Source organism: Chanodichthys erythropterus, chromosome 7, assembly GCF_024489055.1.
Source record: "Chanodichthys erythropterus isolate Z2021 chromosome 7, ASM2448905v1, whole genome shotgun sequence".
Lineage (NCBI taxonomy): Eukaryota > Metazoa > Chordata > Actinopteri > Cypriniformes > Xenocyprididae > Chanodichthys > Chanodichthys erythropterus.
Window position 1 is genome coordinate 44,377,505 of NC_090227.1, and position 19,473 is coordinate 44,396,977.

Below are 19,473 nucleotides of genomic sequence, written 5' to 3' on the forward strand. Positions count from 1 at the left end.
TGACAGCACTGATCCTTTTGGATGAAAACAAAACAAACTGAATAATGAACGCTTACAGCTGCATCTGAATTAGTCTCATATTTCATATTACTGGCATGAAGTTGGTTTGACGTTAGACATTTGATATTCGCAAATTTAGGGACCGTCTCTAAAGTTACACCCGAAATTGATATGCATGATTTAACTTCAATAACATTTGAAGGAAATAATTTGAAAAAAGTGTTCATCTACATATCAGCTATGATGCACATCTTTTATATGTTTATTATTTATTAAAATAAACTGTCAAATCATGTGTAAACATGGCTATTTTTCACTACTGTATATATGCTCAACATGACTGTAAATTATTCCCTTTAAATGTTATTGAGCTTTAAATTATGGCATATTTATGTATGAGCGTATATACAGTAGTGAAAAATCGCTTGATTTGACAGTTTATTTTAATAAATATTAAAGATGTGCATCATAGCTGACATGTAGATGAACACTTTAAAGTTGGTTTTATGACTGTAAATTATTCCCTTCAAATGTTATTGAAGTTAGAATCATGCATACCAATTTCGGGTGTAACTTTAGAGACGGTCCCTAAATTTGCGAATACCGAATGTCTAACGTCAAACCAACCTCATGCCAGTTCATCGATTCTGTTATTTTAGTGTTTATGACTGTAAAGCTGCTTTGAGAAGATCTGTACTGTATGAAGCTCTACAGAAATTGTTGACTGTAATTATAGTCCATAATTACAACGTTTGCACCTCAGAAACCATATAAAAGAACATGAACTGAATTCATCGTGCTCACATCACACCCTTTATCATGTACTTTAAACCACTTACTGTACATTTTCATTACAGGAACATTATGAGAGTGAAAAGAGAGAGGCTTGAGGGCGAGATATAATCAGATTTGATTTGTGGCTAACATAAACCCCAGATCTGGTCTAGACCGGTTCAGACTTGATCTCACACTCACGGGTGTCTGTGTCAGTCTGTCGGGCAGCAAACACTTCACTGCTGCTAGATGCTGCTTATAGCTGTGAACCTGCGGAGAGAGAGAAGACACTGAATCCGCTGCATTATGATGCTCCAGGTACTCTAAAGATGACACTGCATGGCACTTGCTAGTGTCAGAGGAACACAAGCAGGCTTTGTGTCCATCTGCAGCAGCTGGTGAGTTTGGCAGGTCTGAGAGTGATTCATCAGATCATGTAAACTCTTACCGCAGGAGGCAGAAAACTCCCAGCTGTGTTATTCTCGCGCTTCTGCTGTTTATACGAGCGCATGTCCGCGCGCTGCTCTCTCGCGGTAACGCGTTCAGGATTACGCGTAGAAAGTTTGTGTTTCCAGCAGTGATGCTCGTGGAAAGCGCGTCACTCCGCGTCCCTAGCAACTAACTTTTAGTAAACAGTTACGGGCATTTCCGGTACCACCCGCTATTCGTCGACGTCACTTTCCCGCCGAAAACGCGCTCCCTCAGCGGACTGATTAGCAAAAGAACCTGCTGCGTGACTGGATTTAGTAGAGAAAACTGCGAAAAATCGAGTAAAACTAACGAATTACACTAAAGGTTGGAATTGAATGTTTTCCTTACAACTTGTCAAATAAAACTAATCCATTTATATCGACATGCAGCCAGGAGTCGTGTTTCCTGACATTTATATGTGCCTGATTTCAACGGTGGGGAAATACATAAAGAAAATCTGCATGTGAATATTTTATATAACTACAATATAAGTAGGTTTAAATCCACGTAATCACTTATATCAATGTAATATCGTCATACTGTCCAGCCCTAAAACATATATAGTTTTATAGTAGGCTATAGTTTTTGTCAGTGTTGTTTATTTAAAACAGTTATGCAGAATATAAGATCGAAAATATTTAATTGATAGTTGTCAACATAATATATAACAATACTATACGGTATGATTACCTCAAAATCCAACATTTTGACAAAATGATAACTGCAAATGCATGTTTCTCTGCCTGGAGTTCAGATTTTTCTGTGAATTGCAGTGATCCATTTGCTTTTTTCTGTTGCTTTCTGATTTTTTTTTTTTTTTAAATATATGCCTCAGGTTTTGTGTCAAAGCTATTTGTACAGTCAATCACAAAGCTCTTTCCCGTTTTGGATGTGTTTTGTGTGTTTTTCGCGACATTCACCAACAGTCTTTTGCCCCTCAGTGGACGTGACCGCATCCGTAACGGTCGACGGTGACGTCACGTGCATACCCTCTATTGGTGCGTTCAAGTCAGGTTGAGATCGCATTTACGAGTTGAACGCACATGAACGCCAACACAAAGTCGTAAATACGAGTGGGAAGCTCGGGATTTTCTTTAAACCATAATACTTAGCTTCAGGCTTTTTTATTTAAAACAAAATAAACTAATTGCCTTCACAAAATATGAAAGCATTGTAATCTAACAATATAATAACCATAAAGTTTACAGTGGCTTCATAAATCAATTAAAAACGTTTTAAAAAGCCTATTCTTTGTTCATTTTCTAGTAGAGAACACCTCGAAACTTACAAATCTGCTCTGAACTTGGTTCATTCTTAACAAATCAAGCAACAAGCCAAAAGCATTATCTGAAAAAATAAACAAGCTCACCAGACCTCCATCTTCAGATGAGCTTAATCTGTTCTTTCTTGAATCATGTACAGATGCTGTCCGCCGGTGTTTCTCTGAGTTAGGCAGTGTTTTCTCCCTTTAATCCATCTTGTATCAGTGAGTTAATCTTGAAATCCAATTCTTCATCCTGTCGACTTGATCCTGCTCCTAAAACTCTGATATTCTGTCATCTCTGCATCTATTTCTTTCTTCATAAATACATCAAAACTGCTGCAGTTACCCCAGTTCTAAAGAAACCCGACCTTGACCAATCAGTTCTAATGGAAAGCTTCATTTTTTTCTAATAAAATAATGTCTTTGATCCCTTTCAAACTGGTTTCGCCCACTTCATAGTAAAGGTAGTGAATGATCTACTACTTTCTGGTGACTCTGGCTCTCTCTATACCTCTACTACTCGACCTCAGCTTCACATTTCTCTCACCTCTCGGATGTGAATATCTCCAGTGTTGCTCTTTCTCTCTGATAGACAATTTTACATTTCACTGAAGGTTTTTTGATCTCATACTGTCCACCTGAAGTAAGGTGTGCCTCAGGGTTCTGTTCTAGGTCCATCATGATTCCTCATCTACATATAACTCTGGGTCAGATTTTACATCAACATGGTTTTAACTGTGATTTCTATCTGTATTCTGTAAGCCTGCCATATCCACTCACATTGATAACGTTTCTGCTTGTGTGAATTAAATAAAAGAATGGCTCATATGAACTCTATCACCAAAACAAAATCTTTTTCACTTACATCGCATTGCTCAGCTCCGTCCCTCCATCAGTGTCAAAGACGACCAATTCTGTTTCATCTTGACTACTGTAATTCTTCTTCTTGCCAGATTGCAATATATTCAAAACTCTGCTGCCAGAATTCTCACCCACACCAAGCGTTCGGCCCACATCAGCCCTATTCTGTTTGAACTCCTACCGGTGGCCTATCATGTCAAGTACAAAACACTACTGCTCTCTATTAAATCTCTACATGGCTTTGCTGCATCTGCTCCTCCCCGACATCCCAACTCGATCACTTCGATCTTCTGAATCTGGCCTTCTCTTTCTTCTATGGGTGAAGATCATTTAGTGTTGTCGCACTCAAACTCTGGGAATGTTGCATCAATAATATTTCTGAATTCATATCACAACTCAAAACCCATTTGTTTTCTTAATGTTGTAATTTTTATGTAGTCTTGCATCTTAAAATTATAGTTAATGCACTGTGAACTAACATGAACATTTTTATTACTTAATAAATGCTGTAAAAATGTACTCATTGTTAATGTATTAACTAAAGTTAACAAATGAGAGCTTATTGTAAAGTGTTGACAAATCATCCAGAGACAACAACGCAGCTGATGCTCTGAATGTTTAATAAATTCAAAAACCTGCTCATCAACTATATTCACACCATCTGCTTTTGCTCACAAAATCAGCTTGAACAGGTTTCAGATTCTCAACAATTTACCTTGAGAAAAACCTCGTCTGCCAAATGTTACCAAAAATCCTATTCTTTTTCATTATACCGGTGTTATTAAATTCTATTCTTTTGTTTGTTTGGAATAATATCTGGAGATATCTCTGTAAAGGTCAGTCAATAGTGCTTTTCTCAGTTTCATTTCACAAGGAGAAATTACACTTTGCACTATGAAAACAATATTTAAATTGTAAAATATTTATGCATCATGATAGTGTTTGTTGTGCTGCCTCTAATTTACACTGAATGTAATGAGCATCTAATGAGAATCATTTATTGTCACAATCCAAAAAATTTTAATGGACTTTAAATAGGCATTTTCTTCATGACAAATGCAATTTCTTTATTTTGGGCAAACTACCATAACTAGAATACAGTACTGTCCAAAAGTGACGTCCGGGAGATGTTTGTTTTTAATGAGCCTACAAGTTCAATTAAACTATTGAAATAAGAGGGAAATATTTTTAAAATATTTCAAATATGAGGGAAGAACAAAACACTAAATTCGGTTAAGGTGTTTATCTGACACAATTATTGGGCAAACTAAAGCTACAGGTCTGTAATAAAACTACAGAAAAACAAAAAGCAAACATTGACAACATAATCAGTTATTAATATTTCGTTGGTTCTCTCTTGTTTTTGCATGTTTATAATTTCTTTGTATATATGCTTACAAAATCTTTTCATATTTGAATAAACGGTTTCCTATCACTTTTGGCCAACATTAAAAGTACTTCAATCCTGTATAAACACAGCTCTGTCCTCAATGAATGTTATATAGATCCATAACCAGCTGGTCTGATGGGAGTCTATATGACCGAGTGTCAAACTCAATTACTGTGTGATTTCCTCTACGTCTGTTTAACATTGTGGGCGAGAGATTTTAAACTGTCATGATGGCTGTTAGTTTCAGATGAATCTCATGAAGCCGCTGTAATGCACTGTATGGCAATCACGATTAATTATTGGCTTTCTCTGCAAAACAGAGGAGAATAACCACACACTGGGTTAAAAACAACTCCAAAAAAGGGCTGGGTTAATACAGGACAGGACATGTTACCCAGAAAACTGGGTAGTTTATTTAACCCAGCAATAGGTTGATTAATTTTTACTATAATACTAGCTTATTTTTTCTTTTACTTCATACATGAATTAATGGTCACAGATTAATTTAAATCCTCTAAACCTTTTTTAAATACTCCAGACAACCACTGGTTTGCATGATAATTCCTTTATTTTCGATCATATTTTATAGTATAGCATTTTTTATATCATTTTAATACATTTAATACTGCCTACATTTGAACTTGTTTAACAAATATTAGAAGTAAAAATTAAACATTTAGAAGTAATTCAAGTATAAAATATAAAGTACACAAACCTGTATTTGACCGAAGACATGCACCAATTTGATGGAGCTGCACTGATCTCTCCTGAAGAGGGCGCAAAAAACCTGCGATAAATAACTCAACCCTTGGGTTGTTATGTCTGACCGAGGATCTGGCTAACACAAAAACTACCCAAACGCTGAGTTGTTACATCTGACCCAGTAACTAGGGGACACAAACTACCCAAAAACTGGGTTGTTACATCTGACCCAGGACCCGAGTAACACAAAAACTACCCAAATACTGGGTTGTTACGTCTGACCCAGTAACTGGATAACACAAAAACTACCCAAAAACTGGGTTGTTACATCTGACCCAGGATCTGGGTAACACAAAAACTGGGTTGTTACGTCTGACCAGTAACTGGATAACACAAAATCTATCCAAACACTGGGTTGTTACGTCTGACCCAGGATCTGGGTGACACAAAAACGACCCAACACTGGGTTGTTACGTCTGACCCAGGATCTGGGTGACACAAAATCTACCCAAACACTGGGTTGTTACGTCTGACCCAGCAACTGGGTGACACAAAAACTACCTGTTGGGGATAAACAGTTTAGGACCCTTGAAACCAGATATGTTGAATAAAGACCCGGAGTCAGAGTTTAAAAAAATAATAATAAATTGAAGAAAAATGTAATGAAGAATAGTTTGCAGTTTCATCAGCAGAAGCCAGCTTCAAGTCTCACAAGGAGTTCGTAGGCCGCTCTGTGTACATTCACATTTCCACAACAATTATACTCTAACAGAGTCCACTAACTACGTCATTACTTCAGGTTGGATGATTCTGATTGGCTAAGAAAAATAGACAAGATTAGAAATTTTCCACACGTGGACAGATAGTAAGAAGCATATCTCCCTTCATCACGGTGATGACGAGGGGGACCCTGGATTTAGGCACCGGATGTTCTTTTGGGGTCATGATGTGGCGTCTGCTGGTCTCGAGCAGAATGCCAGTTGTCCCGTACCAAGGGACCTGCACAAAACTCTTAGCGCACACACACAGATACACATGATTCACTGCTTCTTCAAGGCTGAAGTTGATCTGAGCTCTGCTCTGAGCAGGAAACTTTCCCCAAAACATCCTGATAACATGTTCTTTTCTCTCAGTGAGAGGTACAGAGGAAAATAGATCCTTTAACATACATTGAAGAAGTCATTCAAATAATTTAACAGAAATATAAATGTTGATTAATAAATTAAAAGATATATACTGAAGCGGCAGTGGATTCCAGAATCCACCCCTTCATACCCAAACGCTGAGTTGTTACGTCTGACCCAGTAACTAGGTGACACAAAAACTACCCAAAAACTGGGTTGTTACGTCTGACCCAGTAACTGGGTGACACAAAAACTACCCAAAAACTGGGTTGTTACGTCTGACCCAGTAACTGGGTGACACAAAAACTAACCAAAAACTGGGTTGTTACGTCTGACCCAGGACCTGGGTGACACAAAAACTAACCAAAAACTGGGTTGTTACGTCTGACCCAGGACCTGGGTGACACAAAAACTAACCAAAAACTGGGTTGTTACGTCTGACCCAGGACCTGGGTGACACAAAAACTAACCAAACACTGGGTTGTTACGTCTGACCCAGTAACTAGGTAACACAAAACAACCCAAAAACTGGGTTGTTATGTCTGACCCAGTAACTGGGTGACACAAAAACTACCCAAACACCGGGTTGTTATGTCTGACCCAGTAACTGGGTGACACAAAAACTACCCAAAAACTGGGTTGTTACGTCTGACCCAGGACCTGGGTGACACAAAAACTAACCAAACACTGGGTTGTTACGTCTGACCCAGTAACTAGGTAACACAAAACAACCCAAAAACTGGGTTGTTATGTCTGACCCAGTAACTGGGTGACACAAAAACTACCCAAACACCGGGTTGTTATGTCTGACCCAGTAACTGGGTGACACAAAAACTACCCAAACACCGGGTTGTTATGTCTGACCCAGTAACTGGGTGACACAAAATCTACCCAAACACCGGGTTGTTATGTCTGACCCAGTAACTGGGTGACACAAAAACTACCCAAAAACTGGGTTGTTACGTCTGACCCAATAACTGGGTGACACAAAAACTAACCAAAAACTGGGTTGTTACGTCTGACCCAGGACCTGGGTGACACAAAAACTAACCAAACACTGGGTTGTTACGTCTGACCCAGTAACTAGGTAACACAAAACAACCCAAAAACTGGGTTGTTATGTCTGACCCAGTAACTGGGTGACACAAAAACTACCCAAAAACTGGGTTGTTACGTCTGACCCAATAACTGGGTAACAAAAAAAACTAACCAAACGCTGAGTTGTTACGTCTGACCCAGTAACTGGGTAACACAAAAACTACCCAAAAACTGGGTTGTTACGTCTGACCCAGTAACTGGGTGACACAAAACAACCCAAAAACTGGGTTGTTACGTCTGACCCAATAACTGGGTGACACAAAAACTACCCAAACACTGGGTTGTTACGTCTGACCCAGTAACTGGGTGACACAAAAACTACCCAAACACCGGGTTGTTACGTCTGACCCAGTAACTGGGTGACACAAAACAACCCAAAAACTGGGTTGTTACGTCTGACCCAATAACTGGGTGACACAAAAACTACCCAAACACTGGGTTGTTACGTCTGACCCAGTAACTGGGTGACACAAAAACTACCCAAACACTGGGTTGTTATGTCTGACCCAGTAACTGGGTAACACAAAACAACCCAAAAACTGGGTTGTTACGTCTGACCCAATAACTGGGTGACACAAAAACTACCCAAACACTGGGTTGTTATGTCTGACCCAGTAACTGGGTAACACAAAACAACCCAAAAACTGGGTTGTTACGTCTGACCCAATAACTGGGTGACACAAAAACTACCCAAACACTGGGTTGTTACGTCTGACCCAGTAACTAGGTGACACAAAATCTACCCAAACACTGGGTTGTTATGTCTGACCCAGTAACTGGGTAACACAAAACAACCCAAAAACTGGGTTGTTACGTCTGACCCAATAACTGGGTGACACAAAAACTACCCAAACACTGGGTTGTTATGTCTGACCCAGTAACTGGGTAACACAAAACAACCCAAAAACTGGGTTGTTACGTCTGACCCAATAACTGGGTGACACAAAATCTACCCAAACACTGGGTTGTTATGTCTGACCCAGTAACTGGGTAACACAAAACAACCCAAAAACTGGGTTGTTACGTCTGACCCAATAACTGGGTGACACAAAATCTACCCAAACACCGGGTTGTTATGTCTGACCCAGTAACTGGGTGACACAAAAACTACCCAAAAACTGGGTTGTTACGTCTGACCCAATAACTGGGTGACACAAAAACTAACCAAAAACTGGGTTGTTACGTCTGACCCAGGACCTGGGTGACACAAAAACTAACCAAACACTGGGTTGTTACGTCTGACCCAGTAACTAGGTAACACAAAACAACCCAAAAACTGGGTTGTTATGTCTGACCCAGTAACTGGGTGACACAAAAACTACCCAAAAACTGGGTTGTTACGTCTGACCCAATAACTGGGTAACAAAAAAAACTAACCAAACGCTGAGTTGTTACGTCTGACCCAGTAACTGGGTAACACAAAAACTACCCAAAAACTGGGTTGTTACGTCTGACCCAGTAACTGGGTGACACAAAACAACCCAAAAACTGGGTTGTTACGTCTGACCCAATAACTGGGTGACACAAAAACTACCCAAACACTGGGTTGTTACGTCTGACCCAGTAACTGGGTGACACAAAAACTACCCAAACACCGGGTTGTTACGTCTGACCCAGTAACTGGGTGACACAAAACAACCCAAAAACTGGGTTGTTACGTCTGACCCAATAACTGGGTGACACAAAAACTACCCAAACACTGGGTTGTTATGTCTGACCCAGTAACTGGGTAACACAAAACAACCCAAAAACTGGGTTGTTACGTCTGACCCAATAACTGGGTGACACAAAATCTACCCAAACACTGGGTTGTTATGTCTGACCCAGTAACTGGGTGACACAAAACAACCCAAAAACTGGGTTGTTACGTCTGACCCAATAACTGGGTTGCACAAAAACTACCCAAACACTGGGTTGTTATGTCTGACCCAGTAACTGGGTAACACAAAAACTACCCAAACACTGGGTTGTTACGTCTGACCCAGTAACTGGGTGACACAAAATCTACCCAAACACTGGGTTGTTATGTCTGACCCAGTAACTGGGTAACACAAAACAACCCAAAAACTGGGTTGTTACGTCTGACCCAATAACTGGGTGACACAAAAACTACCCAAACACTGGGTTGTTACGTCTGACCCAGTAACTGGGTGACACAAAATCTACCCAAACACTGGGTTGTTATGTCTGACCCAGTAACTGGGTAACACAAAATCTACCCAAACACTGGGTTGTTATGTCTGACCCAATAACTGGGTGACACAAAAACTACCCAAACACTGGGTTGTTACGTCTGACCCAGTAACTGGGTAACACAAAATCTACCCAAACGCTGGAAAAATAACCCAAGATTTTTTTACAGTACACGCACATACATAACCGCCCATCTGAATGATGACGTCAGCTTTGTGTTTTATCAATTGATGCACGAATCCATGCTGTCCTGAGAGGGAAGGTCCTCAGGGTTCAGTGTCTGTAAATACTGCGGCAGAAAGAGAAGCTTCTACCATCATACCTAAAACACAGACACGAGAATCACCTGATCCCGAACAGACAATGACGGAGCACACGGGTCAGGAGCACAGAAAGAGCTCCAGCATTACGGCTGATGCTCAATGCAGAATGAAAATGCATTTTAGCTCTCCCTGAAAGGACGAGACGGCTTCATGCTTCACTCAGGCATTGTTCCTGAGAATCCATAATGCACAACTGCGTGCTTGTGTCTGTGCTTCAGTGCGGGACAGACTGCAGTGTCAGTGTCTGTCATCATCAGTATGCGGGACACGACTGTGACGTCATGCAGCAGCATCACCTCACTCACGACTGGACATCAATCACAGCGATGACTCACACACACGTGACGTCACACACTCACCTTAAACAACTCCAGTGGACTGAGTGTGCGCGCGCGTGTATATATATATGTATATATACTTTGTTTATGTGTCACTTATTCACTTTAAAATAAAAAAAAAATTTTGGGGATTTTTTTTTTTTTTTTTTGCATTTAATCAATAAAATGAAATTCATGAAATAATATCAGTGTGTTTGTTTATAGGACGTTTCTTTCGTCCTTCCCAACAGTAAATCCGCTGCTGTAAAGCCTATTATCTAATTTGCGCGTCTTAAGTGGGTCGCGCGCTTTGATTGAACGCCGCTCGCTTCTTTTCCTAATTGCCCTCACGTGAGGCGATCAATGTTTCTCAATATAAATGTTTCGATGAGGCGCTCGCGGCCTTTCTAAAGTAATGAGAAAGAGAAGCGAAGTAATGTCCGCCGTGCTCAACGCGTTCCTGCGCTGCGTCGCGTTCCTGCTGCCGCCCTCTTGGCTTCAGTTTTGCTGGTGGGTTGGGGAGGCGTCATGGCCCAATCCCAGGGCTCGATTCAAACACACAAAGCCTCTTACATATGAGGAAGTAGCTGCTCAAGACGAAGCCAAACGCGTCCGCTCTTCCTCCTCTGACAGCCCCGCGCCGCTGCCTCCGGATCCGTCTCCGTGGCGCAAATTTCGGACGCTCTGCTCCGCCGTGGAGCGCTTCCTTTCGGCTGCCTTTGATCTCCACAAGCGCTTGGGAAGTTTGTGCTCGCCTTTCCGCGTCGCGGTCGGTTCCTCATCCAGCGCAGACGCCAGCGGAGCCGCGGAAGAGGAGGCGTTCACGGCTGCGATCATGAGCTCCAGCGCCGAGCCGCCGCCGCCGGACACGCACCTGCGGGAGATCAGCGCTCCGGTGACCATCACTGTGGCGATCCAGGCTGCGGAGGACGAGGAGCCCGACGAGGAGGCTTCGTGCAACACCATCGAGCTCCAGACGGGCAGCGGCAGCGAAGACGAGCTCGGGATACACGACAAGTCCAGGTAGAAAGACACATTTATCTCGTCTGTTCAAGTCATTGATTTATTGATTTCTCCATCTTACCATCCGCGTACACACAAACACACACCAGCTGCACTTCCAGGGCTATAAATAGACATGCTCACAATGCATGACCCCATAAAAGTGCCACTTTCTAAATCTGATCCTGTGTGTGTGTGTGTGTGTGTGTGTGTGTGTGTGTGTGTGTGTGTGTGTGTGTGTGTGTGTGTGTGTGTGAGACCTGTCAGCTCATCAGGTAAGAAAGGCACCAGACCTGTTGCTCTTCTAGATCAGGGCGGTCCACTCCAGATCATAAAAAGTTCTGATATAATAATGTCATATAATACCTACACATCCTATAATATTCACTGGAAATAAATTGTGTGTAATATCCACTGAGAATGGCCAAATATTGGATTATGAATCAGTCTAGATCAGGGGTTTTCAATCCTTTAGACATCACAGACCCTCAAAAATGTAAATAGATATACTATATGCTATACTAATGTAAGATATATGATTTGGAAAATATTTAGTATCCATTATGTGTACTTCTCCTATGCACTATAGTACTGTACTCTTAAAAGTGTTTTTTTTTTTTAAAATCTATTATTTTATATATATATATATATATATATATATATATATATATATATATATATATATATATATATGCATTTTGTATTAATCTTTCTTTTTTCTTTTTTTTTTTACAGTTTCTCTTAACTTTCCCACAGATCCCCAGAATTTCCTCCAGCACCTATTTAAAAAAAATAATAATAATAATTTGTATTATTTATTTAAATTTGTATTTTTTTAGTTTTTCTCTAAGCTTTTCCATGGACCCCCAGCACTTCCTTGTGGCCCCTGCTTTATTAATTAATTTTAGTTAATTTTTTATTGTATACTTAATTTAGTTATTTAGTTAATTAAAAAAGAAATACTTTTTTTGCACTGTTTTTCTCAGAATTTTTCCACAGACCCTCAGCACTTCCTTCCTGGTTTATATTTATATATATATATATATATATATATAATTATTTATATATTTTTTTATGCATAATTTGTATTTATTATAATTGTTTTGGTAAATACAAATTCTGCATACAAAAAAAAATCTTAAAAATAATCCAGGGGGCCACAAGAAAGTGCTGAGTGTCCATTAAAAACCTTACAGAAAAAGTGTAAAGATAAAAAATATTTAAGAAATTTATATATGTACTACAAATTATTTTTTTTTTTTTTTTTTTTTTTTTTTTCTCTAAGGTTTTCCACAGACCCCCAGTACTTCCATGCGGCCCTCTGGTTTATTAATTTTAAAATTGTATACCTAAAAACTATAATACAAATTCAGTATATAAATTATTAAAATCAATAAAATAAACCGGGGGGCCACAAGGAAGTGCTGGGGGTCTGTGGAAAACCGTGAAGGAAAAAGTGTAGAAATTGTAAAAATAATAAAAAGGTTATATTGTACACACATGCATGCATATAAATTAATTTTATAATTTTCTTTTTTTAACTGTTTCTCTAAGGTTTTCCAGCAGTTCCTTGCGGCCCCTTGTTTATTCTTATTGATTTTAATAGCTTTTTTTATAGCATAATTACATGTATTTTAATCTATTATTTATTTCTACATTATTTTTCCTGAAGAACCCCTGGTCTGGATCACGAACGCACTCAGTGACCGCAGCAAACGCCGACCCGCCGGACGTTCCCGAGCGCGCTGAACTCTACACTGTTGACATGCAATTAAATCTGTCCCACATGACCTATTGAGCAGTTTTCCCACTCCGTGAGCGGCTCAGCCCACGGCCGCGCGTGTGCATTGTTGTAAAGCAGTAATGAGTCTCGCTGATGCTGCTATTGTACATCAGCGGCAGTGGGCGCATCATGACGGGCGGCTTTTTGTGCTTGAAGGGTTTCCCCGCCCTGCTGAAGTGCAGCTCGAAATGTCTCTCTCTCTCCAGGAGTTTACGTGCAGCCGGTTCCGCCCGAGTGGTCGCGCATTTTTAAGCGGTGTGGGCGGGAATGCGGTGAGTCACCAGTTTAATTTGTTTCTGAAGGTTATTCGCAGCAGACGGGAAGGTAAGCCGTGGAATCTTGCTGCAGCTTTGTCAGTTTAGTAGAAAAGATTACAGAGTTTGTTTTCCTCCAGGAAGCTCAGTTGCGTTTCCCCGTCGTTCTCTCTGGAGAGCGCGTGCGATCACCATGTGTTCTGCGGTCAGATGGAGAGGTCTCGGCTTCCGCGCTGCTCGTGTGTTGGTGGTCGTGGGCAGCGAGTTGTGATGCTCGTGTTTTTGCGCAGGCTGTTGGATTGTGGGGGGATCTGAGATTTCAGGGGGACGAGAGGAAACAGACGGGCTCCCTGCTGCGCAGTCATGCTGCCACACACTCGCTCTCTACCTGGTGCTGATGATGGACGTGTGTGTGTGTTTCAGTGGCGCCGGGACCAGCGGCGGAGAGCTGGAGGAGGAGAGCTGGCAGCCTCCAGACCCAGAGCTGATCCACAAACTGGTGGCACAGATTGAATATTATCTGTCGGATGAGAACCTGGAGCACGACGCCTTCCTGCTCAAACACGTTCGGCGCAACAAGCTCGGCTTCGTCAGCGTGAAGCTGCTCACCTCCTTCAAAAAGGTAAGATCAAGTTCTCGAAGACCTCGTGACCTGAAAGACACGAAACCACTGTTTAAATGTCACATCTGTTCACTTTGTGCTCGTCTCTATGCTAGTGTACTCAAAGATGACAGATATGGTTTAAAATTTACAGTCTACAAACCAAATATTGATGAAACGTGTGTAAATCTGAAAAAAGTACACCTCAAAATAATGTATAACATTCATGTTTTTATAAAAAATAAATGTGTATATACATGTATATATGTATGCATGTTAATGTTAAAATAAAAAAATTATATATAATAAAAAATTTAATTTATATATATAAAATATTTTTTTTTAAATTTATATATATAAAATAAGTGTAATTTACATATATAAAAAATAAAAAAACTATTTTATTTTATATACATTTTAAAAAAAATTATAAAAAAAAACAATTTTGTAAAATAAAATACATTTTACACACATAATAAAACATAAATTTTACATTAAAATATAAATTTAAAACTTATTTTATATATAGATGCATTTTAAAATTTATATTTACAATATGTATAATTAAAATAAAATAATAGCATGAATTATATTATATTAAAAAAGTGTATGTGTGTATGTATATATGTATATATATGTGTATATATGTTTTAATTTATATATATTTTAATACATGTATACAATATATTAAAATAAATTATATATATAAAAATTTAAAGTTTAAATATAGTTTTATTTTTTATATAATTTTAATATATATTTTAAAATGTGTGTGTATGTATGTATGTATGTATGTATGTATGTATGTATGTATATATATATGTATATATATATGTATATATATATATATATATTAAATAATGAACCAATAAGGTAAACAACAAATTGTAGAATGAGAATGCACGAGTCATTATGATTTTAACTTTTTTTCCAACATTTTCATAAAATTGTTTAATAGCCACATTCCTGGTGAAGAACTGAACTACCCATAATCCTGACGAGAGATCTGCCAATCAGAAGTCACCGTTACCATGGAAATGAAAATCTTGGCAAGAGTTAAGCAGTGACCGCCCACTCCCATGAAGCATTGCGAATGATGTAATCACATTGGTCCCCGTACACCCTTAAACTGCTTCTGTTTGTGTAAATCTGAGTCTATTGTTTTTGTGCTTCATAATCCGTGACTAAAAAGCAGCAGTTTTATATTGTACTGATGTTTCTGATTCTCAGTGCTTCATGGGATTCCTTAAATATTCCCTTGTCAAACAGTTTTAGTATGCTGTACTTGTGTTCTCTCTATTTTCATATCCTTTATGCTTGTAAGTTTGTGATTCATCTGAGAGCGGGTTTGACTCATGACTCAGATCTCTTTCAAAAGAATGTTTTGAAACACCTATGAAGAAAGTGAATGAGAATAATACGTCCTCCGAATCTCCGGAGAACGCAAGTAAATGATGTGACAGACTGCCGGCTGGTAAAAAAGGAACAGGCTTTTCAAAATGTTCCACTCAAACTTCCTGCTTAAATGAAATCATGTCAGCACAGAAAAAATGCATTTGTTAAGCCACTCGATGAGGTTTTTGAAAGCATCATGCACTGAATTAACATTTGTATCTCATGCTGCTTTCACAAATTTGATCTGTATTCTGAACAAGTCTGATGCTAATTTGTCTTTCACTGCCTTTTTGGTACTTTATCAATCTCGATTAAATCTGTGCTGAGATGTGCAGTGACATGGAAACATTAAATAATTTTTTTCTGTGACACTGATACTCAACGGCCTACAATCAAGAATCACATGTAGATTAATGGACCCTTTTCACAGACTGATGGCTTTTCACAATTATTCATCGTTAATCTAGCAAAGGTTTTTTAATACATTTAAAATGCTACTATTGTTTTTATCTTGGTATTAGAGCTGCACGATTCTGGATAAATTGTTTAAATTGGAGATCACGATTCTTCCGTGAGATAACCAAACAAAATAACATGTAATTTACTGTAATGTGTCATTTAAGTTCTGACAAAATGTTAATTGCTGCAGTGCATTTAAAAAAAAATTTTTTTGAATTGAATTGAAATTGAATGAATGAATGAATGATTCAATGACTCTTAAAGACTTTTCATTACTGGATAAATCAGTGTTTTTAAACAAATCGCAAATAAATGATTCAATGACAAATATATTTTTAAGTCACTTGTCGCCACCTACTGGTGTAACAATGTAATGATACAATCATTATTTCAAGCATCAAGCTACTTTTGCAAGGTTGATTAAAGGTGCGTTTACACGACGACGTACATTTTGTTTTTTGCATACAATGACATTTTCCTCGTTCACATGGATCTTCGAAAACCACAAAGTGACATTGCCATCTACTGGCCTGACATGAATACAGCATTTTTAAAGAGTCACTACACACCTATAGACTGAACATGTTAATACATGTGCATGACTCACCTTTTTTTTTTTTTTTTAATTTAAAAAATTAACGTTTTTATAGTTTACACTGAGATAACGGTATCTTTTTCCAAAACATGCACTTTGAATCCCGTTTCCAAAGTTTGAGTTTTGAGTAAATGAACGGCCAAAATTTTTTTTAGTTGAAAACGGTGTCATTTTGATCACTAGTGTAGACATCAGTGTTTATATCCGAAGTAAAAAAAATGTTTTTATGTAATCATTTAAATTATCGTAAGACAGAACAGACACCGTGAAGCCGTTTCAGACCTAAACATGACAACTGCTGTCTCTGGATCAGAACGCAGATCTGAATGCTTGCCGTGATTGTACTTATCAAAGGTTTAATAGCCGAATCGCTGTACTTTAAGAATGAAATCGTGTGGTTGTTTGAATCAAGATCAAGACCTTTAAATGATTAATCGTACTTGCAGAGAGCTAGATAACGCTGCTGCATGAGTGCTTCTAATAAAACGCGAATTTGCCATCTTTCGCTTTTCTGACTAATGTAATCAATCTGTATTTTTTCCTCTTATAAAGTCTTTGAAATGCGATCATGGATTTTTTTTTTTTTCTTTTGCTATTGAGGCTAATTATTAGTTTGCATTCACCTCTATAGAAGTTTCCCCAATTATGAGGCCTTTTGAGAAGCGCACAAATGTGAAACGGGTCTATGCAAATCTTAACATGATCGATGGTCATACCTGAAGAAGGTCTCATGCGTTCTGTCTCTCTCCCTCAGGTCAAGCACTTGACACGGGACTGGAGAACCACAGCGTACGCCTTGCGTCACTCCAACCTGCTGGAGCTGAATGAAGAGGGCCGTAAGGTGCGACGCAGGTCAACCGTGCCGGTTTTCGCCAGCGAGTCTTTGCCGAGTCGGATGCTGCTGCTCAGCGAACTGAAGCGCTGGCCGGAGCTGGGCGTCGCACTCGGGGGAGACGGCGGTGACGGAGGCGGCGGTCCGACCCAGCAGGAGCGGCTGATGGAGCTTCTCCTGAAGGCGTTCGGAAACTACGGGCCGATCGCCTCCGTGCGGGTTCTCAAACCCGGGAAGGACTTGCCGGCCGATCTGAAGAAGCTGAGCGGGAGATATTCTCAGCTGGGCACCGAGGAGTGTGCCATCGTAGAGTTCGAAGAAGTGGAGGCGGCGATGAAAGCCCACGAGGCGGTCGGCGGCGACGGAGGCAGTCGAGGGCCAATGGGGCTGAAGGTGGTTCTGATCGGCACCAAACCTCCCAAGAAAAAGGTCCAAAAAGACCGGCAGCGAGACGAAGGCGGCATGCGCAAGAGTCGCTCGCTCAACAGCCGCGTGCGGGAGCTGCAGTATCACGGAGGCGACGACTCCGCCGCTAGCTCTTCGGAAACCGAAAGCAATCCCACGTCGCCTCGCTTGTCCCGCAAGTCGCGCTCCTGCAACAAGCTCAGCCCCACCAGCGCGGGTCCCAACCACCTCAGCCCGGTTGTTTCGCCGCGCTCCAGCCCGTGGAGCAGCCCACGCGCCAGTCCCTGCTCCCAGCGCAAGACGCACCACTCGGGGAAGTCTCCCCTGGCCAGCGAGGGCCGTTTGAGCCCCGAACCGGGGCGGCGTTGGGCGGACTATTCCTCGGACAGCAGCTTGACCCCGTCGGGCAGCCCTTGGGTCCAGCGGCGGAAGCAGGTGGCGAGTCAGGAGAGCAGCCCGGTGGGAAGCCCGATGCTCGGCCGGAAGATCCAGAACGCGGACGGGCTCCCTCCAGGAGTGGTGCGGCTCCCGAGGGGCCCGGACGGCACTCGTGGCTTTCACTGTCCTCCCCCCGGAAAGACTGCGTCCACGCAAACTTGTCTCTAAAGACTCCCGCCGTCGTCCTCGCACTCTCTCAATGCAGTCGTGACCATCTCTGTAGGACTGGCCTGTCTTTTGTAATACCTTTTTCTATATGCTATTTTTGTTAATGTTTTATACATCTTAATTTAACTGATTTCTCATTGAGTGATGGCATCACAACGAGGGAAGCTGTTCCGAAAGAATATAAGTTTTAAATCGCCGCCGTGTTTGTTTTTTTTCTGTTGGCGTCGCTGTGAAGGAGGTTCTCCGGTGTCTGAATCCCGTTGTAAATGTCAGGCATTTGGTTCTGATCTCGGTAACACCACCATATGCCTTTCTGACGATGCTGTGCCACTGGAAATCCCTGAAGGAATACATTGTTTTATTTGCTTTAACTTCTTTTGTTTCTGCCTTTAAAACATGCTTTTATTTTAGTGACTTGCGGATCAGCTGGGATCTGTTCCTTTTTGTTTGGTCTCTGTTCTTGGGTTCGAGTCCTCTCTGCTTCCTCACAGTGAAAGAGTGTTTGAGGTTTCACAAATGCCTCGTATCTGCCTTCATCTGAGTGAAGGCGTTGCACGGTCTGCTTCCTTACTGTACAAATAAATCACTACAATCGCAGCTATCTGGGGTATTGCTCATTTCTTTAGATCCAATATTCTCTTGCTTTTGGCAGTTTTGCTTTGCATTTCAATTCGCCGTAGCCTTCGGTTTTCATGTAAATCAGTGGTTCTCCACTGCTTTCAGATTTGAACATTGGTGGGACAAAATTTATCACACGAAAAATGTTTACTTAAAGCCTAATGCATAATGTATGTTACAATGCATTATATCCTTTCATAAATAATTGTAACCAAAGTTAAAATGCATTATTTGCTTGTTGCATTTAATGTGTTGTACTTTCTAAAGGTGTTCAACGGATGTTTTATAACTGTGGTTACAATTATTGAGATCATACAATAAGATGCATTACAAAGCATAATTGATGCATTCAAATTCTTTTATATATTACAATGAACCTCATCGCCCTGACAATATGCACGGGTAT

At 40.3% G+C, this 19,473-nt stretch overlaps 2 protein-coding genes across 5 annotated transcripts in view; one reads left to right on the top strand and one right to left on the bottom strand.

Annotated features, from left to right (window-relative positions):
- LOC137023505 (leucine-rich repeat-containing protein 49) overlaps positions 1 to 11,144 on the bottom strand; it is a 45,756-nt gene extending 34,612 nt beyond the window's left edge. The window contains exons 1-2 of one of the 2 annotated variants that reach the window (XM_067390687.1): positions 11,091 to 11,144; positions 976 to 1,044 (exon numbers count right to left, since the gene is read on the bottom strand). Coding sequence is in view for 1 of the 2 variants with exons in the window: in XM_067390686.1 (XP_067246787.1) it covers positions 976 to 1,044; positions 1,223 to 1,285 (132 nt within the window). In the remaining variant the exon portion in view is untranslated. Of the gene's footprint in view, positions 1 to 975; positions 1,045 to 1,222; positions 1,788 to 11,090 lie in introns of those variants that run through there. The other variant, XM_067390686.1, reaches the window with a different exon arrangement.
- On the top strand, positions 10,500 to 19,164 carry larp6a (La ribonucleoprotein 6, translational regulator a). 3 transcript variants are annotated; one of them, XM_067390688.1, is made up of 3 exons: positions 10,500 to 11,540; positions 13,980 to 14,178; positions 17,361 to 19,164. In XM_067390688.1, exons 1-3 carry the CDS (start codon positions 10,933 to 10,935, stop codon positions 18,447 to 18,449), a joined length of 1,896 nt encoding a protein of 631 aa, XP_067246789.1. In that variant the 5' UTR covers positions 10,500 to 10,932; the 3' UTR covers positions 18,450 to 19,164. The 3 variants fall into 3 exon arrangements, with proteins under 3 accessions (XP_067246789.1, XP_067246791.1, XP_067246792.1); XM_067390690.1 differs by lacking the exon at positions 10,500 to 11,540 and adding an exon at positions 15,116 to 15,212 and having other exon boundaries at positions 14,038 to 14,178; XM_067390691.1 differs by lacking the exons at positions 10,500 to 11,540; positions 13,980 to 14,178 and adding an exon at positions 15,133 to 15,255 and having other exon boundaries at positions 17,361 to 19,163.
- The last annotated feature ends 309 nt before the right edge of the window (positions 19,165 to 19,473 follow it).